General features: G+C 38.6%; 2 protein-coding genes across 2 annotated transcripts; one reads left to right on the top strand and one right to left on the bottom strand.

The window, feature by feature from the left end:
• The first annotated feature begins 886 nt into the window (after positions 1–886).
• Positions 887–2,527, top strand: LOC146626181 (uncharacterized). The gene is made up of 4 exons (XM_085360362.1): positions 887–1,435; positions 1,518–1,679; positions 1,837–1,932; positions 2,219–2,527. The coding sequence occupies exons 1-4, from the start codon at positions 926–928 to the stop codon at positions 2,525–2,527; spliced, it is 1,077 nt and encodes a 358-aa protein (XP_085216488.1). The 5' UTR covers positions 887–925.
• A 1,835-nt stretch (positions 2,528–4,362) lies between these two features.
• On the bottom strand, positions 4,363–8,441 carry LOC146626180 (uncharacterized). Its single transcript, XM_085361773.1, has 8 exons — positions 8,269–8,441; positions 8,080–8,150; positions 7,731–7,907; positions 7,410–7,471; positions 7,272–7,334; positions 7,128–7,187; positions 6,914–7,045; positions 4,363–4,383 (listed from the first exon to the last, which is right to left on the bottom strand). The coding sequence occupies exons 1-8, from the start codon at positions 8,439–8,441 to the stop codon at positions 4,363–4,365; spliced, it is 759 nt and encodes a 252-aa protein (XP_085217899.1).
• Between the last annotated feature and the right edge of the window lie 2,323 nt (positions 8,442–10,764).

The raw sequence follows: 10,764 nt of genomic DNA, 5'->3' as shown, positions 1-10,764 counted from the left end.
TGCATTGCCAGAGTTCAAAGAGATTCTTAATGTACTGCTCATCAGAAACAACATTTATTTTCTCTTGAAAGACTATGACACTTATTACGTTGAGCACTTGCGTTCATATGAAGTAGCAGAGAATCAACAGAGGGGTCTCCGTCACAGTGTAAAATCTCTGTGCCAACTGTCTGACCACATGCCGCATGTTGCTTACAAGATAGCAAATGAACTCATTCTAACAACAAACCATTTCATTCCAGTGTCTGACTAAAGAAACAGAACTGAGACATCAGCTGATTCCACCAATTTCTGAACCAATGCAAAGGTAATTCATCTATTCAGTTTTTTTGTATTCACATAAATGTTTTTATATTTTTGCACAATTAATATTTTGCAAATAACTGTAAACACAAACATGTATTAAAATGCCACTATAATATGTGAAACCTGTCTTTTACAGAAATAACAAATTCAGATGGAGGCAACAGGAATATTGAAGCTAAGGGTCATCCTTGATAAGGATAACGCTGAAAAACTTATTTTGCCATCTCGTCCAAACAGTGTGCAAGCCCTCATAGATGCGATCAAATCTAGGCTAAATTTTACTTTTGACTTTCGGCTTCAGTTTCATGACCCAGATTTTGATAATGCCTTGTGTAATTTGGTTAAAATAGAAGACCTGCCAGCTATAGCATCTGTTAAAGTTGTCAGGTTAGTTGAGCTTGACCGGATTTCAACGAGCACTGATGACACAATCCTTCAGACTGATAGCACTGATACCATAGATTCACCAGAGCGTATTAGTAGATGGCCAGAAGTTTTTATTGTTCCGCCATTTTCTTATGAAGTGGAACATGTATTAAGAGAGGGTAATGCAGCATTTGATAAAAATGGGAAAGTAATTACGCTGACACGAGATCAAAAACACAACATACTTGAGACAATGGGGGAAGAAATCTACAAACTAAAAGCATACCCTAGTACAACACAAATTGGCAAGGCTGCAGAAGCTTTAGTTAGAAAACATCCCTGTCTGAAAGAGAGGAATTCTGACACTGGGTGGGAAGGGTGGAAGAATAGCCTGAGATATAAAATGGGAAACCAAAGAAAGAAGTTGGCTAAAGCTGGCATCATGGATGTTGCTGTGAATGCTGGAAAGCGCAGCAGAACAAACCCAGATGGAGCTTCACCAAGGGCCAATATTAAAAGACCTAGGAGAGGTGAGGTCAACTTCCTTCCTTCTTATCCTTCTGGAGAAACAAGGGAGTCTCTGGAAACCAGAAGACTTGAGATGGTAGAGGAGTTCAAGAAGACCTCAGCAGAAAGAGACATCCCTCTCATTCATCAGCATATGATGCCCACTTTTGCCCTCCGGCGTGAAGAGATTGTCACCACTTCTCCTCCTGTATCAGAGCTCAAGGACAGATGGCCAGCACTCTTTCATGAGACACAGGTAAGTACAACTACATATATAACATTTGCTGTTCATATAGTATGCTGTGTTTTGCTTATAATATTTTTGGAATTCTCCTCAGCTCTACTTTGAATTTCATCGGATCACCAATCAGAATCTGCCACATGTGTTTTATGCTGCACTGGATGATTATGCTCCTCAGCTGATTGGACTTTACAAAAAGAGGAAAACTGGACGGGTCGGTGAAAGGATGGAGCAGCTTTTGTTGGCATATGGAAAACAGGTATTTAAAAATACTAATTATTATTCTGCTTGCTTGGCAGTTGCCATTGCTATGTTTATATATATATATATATATATATATATATATATATATATATATATATATATATATATATATATATATTTTTTTTTTTTTTTTTTTTTTTTTTTTTTTTTAGGACAAAAACGACATCTATGCAACTAGAACAGCAGCTCTGGCCGGCCTACCAATGTACCTCAAGGAGGATTCTTCAGAGATTTTCAAAACATGCAAGGTACTTGGGTATTACAATAATTTGCACATTTGAATTTAAAAAAGGTTGAAAGGAGTTTATAAGTCATCTGGACTTGGGTTGAAAGTTGAAGACGTGAAGTTGAATGACTTATAAACTTCTTTCATCCTTGATTTGACTGGATGAATGAAAAATGAACCTTCACTGTCAATTTAAAACATGTTATGATATATAGAATTTGAAAAACTGAAGAAAGGTGCCTGACCATTTGTATTTATACTTTTAACAGAGGTATTACAGATGAATAATTGTGCACTGTGTATTATAGGAGGAAATTGAGTTCTATGAAGCCACAATTGCTCTGGTTGCTGATGTCGATGAAGAGGAGGTGCCTGGAGGAGTTCCTTTCTCACCACGCCAAGTGTTCATAGTACTTGAAGATCAGGTTGTTATGACTCATCACTCATGGACTGATGCCCTGGTGTGTTTGTTTGGGCTAATCTATGCTCTGCATCTGAGCTATCCTGAGAAGTGTACTGGCTTTTTTGAGTTCATTCAAGTAGTGTTGCTGAAGCTAGACGATGAGAGAAAGCAACTAAAACCAAAATTGCAGACACTAAAAAATGAGCTTGTGTAGATGATGTTTGTTTTTCACTGTCAGTATAGTCGTGCTTTTTCAGTTATCTGTGAATGGCTTCAATAGTTTTATTTGTTCAGGGTAATTAGCTTTCTAAAAAGCAATGTGGAGAAAGCTAAGAATAAGGAGACAATCCATATTTGACGTTTTGTTTGTGATTGAAAAAAATCTTTACATAGTGTGTAATCTTAAGCTTATTTCTAAAAACACCTTTTAGTTACATGGAAATCTTTTGGAAGATAACTGATAATTAGTCAATATGTACAGTATACTTTCAAGCTTTATTTTTTAATTGTGTGATGAGTGCCAGTTCACTTGACTCGAGGTCTGGGCAAAACTGTTGAGAAGCCACAAATACCTTTGAGAATATTTTTTGTTAGTTCAGCTGTTTTCTATAGTTGCATTGCTGTAGTGCATCTGATTTCATTATTATACTAAATGTTACTTAAAATTGTGATTGTTATGGCTCTAATTGCCTCTAGACTATTGTTTTTTATATGATGTACACCTAAATGTGTGTTTTGTATATTTAATTGATTTTCAAAATGCTACAAAAAACATTCAAAATTCCCTAAAAGCGCAAGTTTTAAAATGCCTAATTATTTGTTTGTTTGATAATGGCTTTAGCAGTCATAGGTTATGACTCAAAGTATGGTTGTATTCATTCTGTATTTTCTCTGCAGTTAAAGTTAATAAAAACTGAATGGAAAGAACAATAGCTTGGTTTTGTGTTAATAGTACTTGAACCATTTGGTGCAATCGGTTTCCCCAAATGGATTAAGTTGTTTAAATACAACTATTTAAGTTAATTTAACTTAATTTGAATATGAGCATGTAACACTTTAAATAAGTTTGAATAAATACAGCATCTTAGTACAACAAATTTAATGGTTTAAGTTAAAACATACTAAAAACAATGAGTAAATAAACATAATGCATTTGAGTTACATTATCATATTTGCTTTGGGTTCTTGGGACTCTAATAAAGTACTTAAATAATCCAAAACTGTTTAAGTTATAAAACTTGAATCAATTGGTGCAATCGGTTTCCCCAAATCATTTGAGTTAACTTAACTGGTCAGGTTTTACAGTGTATATCGACTATATCGATTCTTCTTCAGCTGCTGCTCCCGAGCTGCCCTCTTGTTTCCGGAGAGACGCGCATTCATAAATCCTACACTTACACTGTACTTATCGAGTCTTCTTATTTATGCCCCATTAATTAGGTATTACTGCAATAAACTGCCTGTCCCTGATTATAAATTGGTACACTGTTTGTTGTTTACCTGCTAAAGTTTTCAGCATTTTTGCAATAGTGTCATCATGCTAATTTGCTCTTTTTAGTAAATCTCACCCTGAGTAGCACACTCTGTTCTCCATATTTAGCTCACAATAGTTTGAATCATCAGACGGAGAGACTTAGAAAAGGAGCTTCTGGTTCATTCAATGACATTTATGATTCAGTACAGTCAGTTCAGCTGGAGTTCACTAAGAACTGAATGTGTCCTCAGACACCAAACTTTGACAGAGAAACAAAAAGAGACAGTGGGGTTAAACCAACAAACCATTCATCAGTTTATCTGGGTGTAAACTCATGTGTTCATAGACACATAAACTCTCCAGTCTACACTTACAGCAACTCAGAGAGACAAACTTGAATTAGGCTATTTTCTCTTTCCCACATTTTAACACAGCCACACATGAAAGTAAGCGTAAACAAAAATGAAAGAATGAAAAAATCTCATGCATAGTCAGAAGGCAACAAACAAAACACCCATGGGGCCCAAACAAAGGGAAGGCTTTCACTGGCTTGTAACTGCCTGTGCTTGAGGTTATCAAAAGGGTAGAACAAAAGCCTGAAAAGAGAGAAAAAAGTTATGGTTGTTGTTTGCTGTTTTTCTCACATGTGACCTAGGTTCTTGGGGCTTGTTAGGCCTAACTTTGTACTCAGAGCTTGACCCAAAAAAGTCAGGAAGGACCAAAATGCGCCCACATATGAGAACGTCTTGGGGGAGCATAGTTGCCAGTCAGGGATCACTTGGTAATCTTTTACAGTGCTTCTGCACCATCAATTTGTAGCTTACTCACTACTTAGCATAAGAAAATCTTTGGTCGTCCCACGGCTTCTTATAACTGAGGCAAAATCCCACGAAGCAAAAATACTTTCACAAGTTAAAAGCTGAAAAGATATTGACAATGACTTAGGTTGATGTCTAGAGAACATTGAAATTTAGTTAAAGGGTAAAATATATAAACTGATGTTCTTAGGTTGTTGGAAAAAACACAAAAACAAACTCGTTTGCATCTGCATTTAGTTCAAATGTGAAAAGGACACTTTCTTTCATCGCAACCTCAAACGGCCACCAGATTTAAACCTCGAACCTTGTGGCTAATCGCAGCAACACTGCGACACTCTGACATGTAGGAAATAGTTTTGGCTCACACGGATGCAACAAACTATAACAAAAACTCCTTTAAGAAACACAATTTACACATAGAGGTATAAATTAATGGTCAAAATCTAGAGAAAGTCACTGTTATTGTTGTTTCCTCCCACTGGAATAATCGAACTTCTTTCAGGGCTGTTTTGGGGAGACAAAGACCGTCATCTCTTTGATAGTTTCCTTCTCTTTAATTGAACTATGTTTAGTGAAGTTGTTCAAACATGCTCATCTTACACATATATACGACTACATGTATCTTTTTTGTGGATTTTTGGTTTACAGGGCCCTGTTTCAGAAAGCCGGTTTAGTGCAAACTCTGAGTAAGTATACCCTGAGTTAACGAAAACTCTGGGTTTTCGGTTTCACAAAGCGAGTTTAGATTAATTCTGAGCGAGTTACTATGACGACACACTCCGTGAAGCTAACCTGCCCCCTAGCAGGTTTACTTCAACTAACCCTGACCTTCTCCGCCTCTTTGTCGGAAACCTGACTGTAGGAAGTGTCAGACATGGCGTGCCCCTTCCTTGAAGAGCCAGTAGATGTTGAAGCCCAAATTCTCCACAGAGCTCTCCGCCGGGAGAGAGTGATTAGAGCGCGTTTGGACATTTTATCATTTCCTGATGATTTTCTGTGTGAACGTTACCGTTTTTCAGCACAATCTATAATTTATTTGAATAACAACTTCAGGCCTAATATTGCTCATGTGACACATCGCGGACATTCTCTCAGTTCTGTACATATTATTTGTATTGCACTTCGGTTTTTTGCAAACGGGAGCTTTCTGTATAATATTGGTGACGCTGAGCACGTTTCCAAGGCTACCATCTGTCGGGCAGTCAGGAATGTTACAGTTGCACTGAAACGTCTCCTGTACTCGTTTGTGGTGTTCCCCGGTCATAGACCCACAAGATTTATCAAAGAGGGATTCCACAAAATTGCAGGTAGCAGGATGAACAAAACTTAATTCATGATGTGGTGATACTTGAACTACTACTTAAATTTTACATTTATTGTCAGGGTTCCCAGGCGTGATTGGCTGTACAGATGGCACTCACATTCCAATCATTGCTCCTTCAGTAAATGAAGGAGACTATGTGAACAGGAAGTCTTTCCACAGCATTGATGTACAGGTACATAGCTCCCTGTAGCATTTCAAACTAACAAATTATTTCATCATAGTAATGGATGCTAATTTGTGTTCTCTGCACTGTGAAGATCATATGTGATGCTGCCAACATTATCACAAATGTGGAAGCCAAGTGGCCAGGCTCTGTTCATGACTCACAAATTTTTTGTGAATGTACACTGAGCACAAAATTTGGACATGGTGAGTTGAAAATACTTTAAAATATATAAAGACCAATTGCTACAGGGACATTTGAACTGAAGTGTATCCTTCTGTCTTAGGAGAGTTCACTGGCTACTTGCTTGGTGATAGGGGGTATCCATGTTTACCCTATTTGCTTACCCCTTACCCTGAACCGGGCCCACAGCAGCGATATAATCTGGCTCATTGCAGGACAAGAGCCAGAGTTGAAATGACTATCGGAATGCTTAAGGCCCGGTTCCAGTGCCTTCAAAGACTCAGGGTCACCCCAGAAAGGGCATGTGACATTATTGTGGCATGTGTGATTCTTCACAACATTGCCACAATTAGAGGAGAACACTGTCCTTCTGAACCAAACATCAGCAGTGATCCAAACCATGAACATCCTGACCCTCCCACAGACATACAAGATGGAAGAGCAGTCAGAGACACCATATGTCACAATCATTTCCTTTGACCCATCACCTCAACATGTTGAAAGAAGAATAAACAGATTTTTTTGTTCAACTGGCTTTATTGGTCGCCTGTATTTCCTGTACACAAAGTATTAATAAGTATATTATTATGTTGTTCAAACACTGAAATAATTCGTCCATCTCTGACCACTTCACCCACCCTTAACTGATGTTCCAGCAGTAAAATCTCAGTCTTGGTCTTTTGGATCTGCTGCTTGAAGTGTTCCATTTCCAAGTCAGAATTTTTTATTTTCTTGATCAAATAGGTCTTGTACAGCTGCTTTACAGGGAGCTATTGAAACACAGAAAATAGCATTGACATTCATAGTACATGCCTACTTAGGTTGGTTGTAAATCAGTGCTGAACATCCTACTGAGGAAAGGTTTGTTGGAGAAGTGGCTGGACCCTCTTCCTCTTCATTTCCATCATCACTCTGTTAGAGACATAGAAAGTCCATGGTTTTATTATAGTACCACATTTTATTCAATTGTTATATTTTCCATTGTAAGATGTAAACCTCATAAAGTGTCTCTGTTGCTTCCTCCTCTGTAACAGCTGTCAATGTTTCTTCATTATTTTCCTGTAGTAAGGAAATTAACAACATTGCTGTTCTACTGCAAACTCATATAATCTGTGGAGTATTAAGAGTACTCACAACTGCATGTTGGTCTGGCTCAACAGGAGGCTGCACCAGATGCAGTACACCATCACCATCAACTGATAGAATATGAGGTTTATACAGGTCACTTATAACTTACAAGGGACCAAATGGCAATTAACAAACATACCAATCACCTTACACTTCATTGTCATTATGCTCTCAAACACAGCCAAGACTGAAGGCAAAATCAGTAGGAAAATAACTTCACTACAAAATAATTCATTATGGTAAAGAGTTTATCAAATGAATGAGTAGCACTGCAAAGGTGACTGTGAAGAAAGGATGTATGCACATCATGTATTATTTTGAATTTACCTCTTATGTAGGCACTTGTGTCTTGTGGGGTTATTGACTCAGAGGATGTCCCCGCAGAAATGCCTTCAGCCACAGGGTGCCCACTGGTTTGGCTGAGGGCCAACTGCTCAGCCTCTGTGAGTGGTGGTGGTGGAGGACCCCCACCTGTTTTTCGGGCCTCTGCTTTTTTTCTGTTGGCTATAACGGGCCACATTTGAGCATACAGAGTAAGCAAATATGTACTTGTAATGTGCTCAGATAATTTCAATAAGTGCTTACAGAAAGAAAATTAATGTAGCCTCTAACTGCAATTGATTTACATCGGACAAACAGACCAAGCACTATGGCTCATAATACAATTACACCTTACCTGTTTGGACTATATTTTTATATTTCATTTTTACTTGCTGCCAGGAACGTTTGGGGCCTGTTGGGTTGCACCTGCGCTCACATCACATCACAAAATAAAATGTATGAAATAAAAAATAAAATAAAATATAATAAAATAACGTGTTAAATGGGTGGAAATCCCTAGATCAATGTTTAAATTAACACTCACGCATTGACTCTGTCGGCTATGTTTTGCCATGCATGCTCCCTTTCTTTTGCAGCTGAAGCTGTGTTACTTTTTTTCCGCAAAATTTGCATGTTATCGGCATATACTGCCATCAGAATTTCGGCCTCAAGCGCTGTAAGATATATTGACCGCGCCTTCTTTCCCTCCGTCTCCATGGTGACTCGCTTAATCTGTGCTCCACTAATCAGGGCTTTATGTATCCTCGTGTGCGCGCTTAACTTGGGGTTAAAGCAACTCCGCGTTGACTGAACTAATTGTTATCAGCCTTTCTGAAACCGAATATTCCGAGTTGGACAGTTCGGGGTTACTTGACCCTGAGTATCGTTTTTCACTCTGAGTTTTCTAAATCGGCTTCCTGAAATAGGGCCCAGGTAAAAGTTCTTATTTCTAAAATAATGTGGTCACAGCTCGAGCATTTTACAGAATTGACCATCACTTCATGTCACGCTTGCAAACTTAGTGATTTTGTCAGTAACACCTCTTTCGTAGCTTCAACACCTAACAAAATGGCAAGTTTATTTGAATAGCACATTTCATTATACTCATATAAAATGTGCTCATATAAAAAGTTAACCTACACGCAAACACAAAGACACACACACTCAGCTGCTGAGTGTAGGCTTGTGATAATGAAAAGGTTTTGAGTCTGTTTTTGAATGCATGTACAGATTTGATTGACTTCAGGACAGCAGGCAGCTTGTTCCAGAGAGCAGGACCACAGTCACTGAAAGCCCCCCCCCCCCCCCCCCCCCCCCAACTTGGCTTAAATTCTGGGAACCGTTAAAAAGTCCGTACCTGAAAGGTCTGACTGGGTTACAGACGTTGAGCAAGTCAGAGATGTAGTGGGAGGCCAAGCCATTTAGAGCTTTATGAATAGAAGGATTTTGGAGGTAATTCTATATTAAACTGGGAGCCAATGAAGTGAGTTCAGTCATATTTCTGTGTACATGTAAAGACTCTCGCTGCTGCTGAACAAGCTCAAGCCGTCACATTAATGTTCATTCTCACAGATTTGGTAGAGGTTGAAAATTCAACCTTTCAGTTGGGCTTCCAGTTTCTTTCTGAGTCAAAGAAAGCCGGAGCAGCCAGAAAGAGAGCTGAGTGGTGGCACTGGTGAGATCTAATAGTGCTGCGTTTGTGAAGTGGAATCTGTCTGTGTTTACTGTGCAGGAAGCAACCAAAGGTCGAATCTACAAGGCAGATGACCACTTTCTGGTACGTTAAATGTCAGTTCTCAAAAATCAAAAGTAAGTGGCGAGAAAGTCAGATCTGCATGCAGCCAACAGACAGAAGTCAAAGCATCACATTGCAAAGACATCAGTCACTAAGTAAAAGAGAACATTAGGCCTTTGTGAGGTGCTACTGATTCTGTTTTGCCCTCACAGACTCAAAGTAGCCTCTGGTGCTTCTAACATCTAACTTATTTACTTGTAAATAACACCAAGAGAAACATCATTATCTTTAACACATCCAATCCATGTTGTATCAGATTTCTGCCTATTTGCTAAAACTGGTTATTTTATCTGATGGTGACTTTGTCAGCAGCATCATTTTTACAGCAACAGAAATGACAAACAGCTGTAAGGTTCTCAATTATCCAATATGGTGAAATTGCACTGTTTATGAATTTGAAGCTGCAAATTAAAAGCTGTGAAAATACTCTTGTTCACTTATTCCACCATTTCTCCACACCTCCCACACCTACACTACCTCCCACCTTTACAAACCAGTCAGAATTTTTTTCCACTCCCCACATCAAAAATTGATAACCGATAGGTGTCCGGCTGAAAATGCTCATAATTCTGCCTCTCACTGCTCGTGTGTTCCAAGGTGAGGTGGGAGAAACCCATCAAATTCCATCAGATCATTGAATTTGCTGGTATTCCAATGTGATTTAGTTTGTATTTGTTAGCAGAAGTATGAAATGTGCAAAGAAATCCGACGTGGACAGCAAACTGTACCGGCGATAATTAGGGATGAATAAACACACATCTGCCTTGATGAATGAATGAACACGCCCCCGAGAGAGCGCAACTTTATTTACAGCCACCTAATACATACATACATTATGTATCAAGTGAACATCAAAAAGAACACATCCCATTGGCCGTTTCCATCATTTGAGAGCATTTTATTTTCTTCATGTCAACAGTATTACTTTATGATACAAAACACAGTTGGAATTATTGTGTTTTGCCAAGTTTTGGTTAAATGTGCACATGGCCCGAAGGAATTGGAGGCGGTGTTCATGCTTGGTTGGCTTATTAGTTCAGAAGGCTCTGAATTAGTCAGTGCTCTTTAAAGTTTCCCCTTTAACAATGTCATACTGTTACACCTTTCTATGTGTTAACGTCAGAGTTTTTGTTCAAGAATGGGATACATACTGTCACCCACATTTTATCAACCCATCCAAGTGGTGAACTGTAATCCCTCTTTTCGTAAGCGCAATTTTCTCGCCTTTAGGTTTCTGACACTTAA

This window comes from Diplotaxodon limnothrissa, linkage group LG8 (assembly GCF_057381915.1).
Source record: "Diplotaxodon limnothrissa isolate DT_005_m linkage group LG8, D_limnothrissa_male_GT1.1, whole genome shotgun sequence".
In the NCBI taxonomy this organism is placed as follows: domain Eukaryota; kingdom Metazoa; phylum Chordata; class Actinopteri; order Cichliformes; family Cichlidae; genus Diplotaxodon; species Diplotaxodon limnothrissa.
The sequence above is the reverse complement of the archived record's forward strand: the minus strand, read 5'-3'. Positions and strand labels throughout refer to the sequence as shown.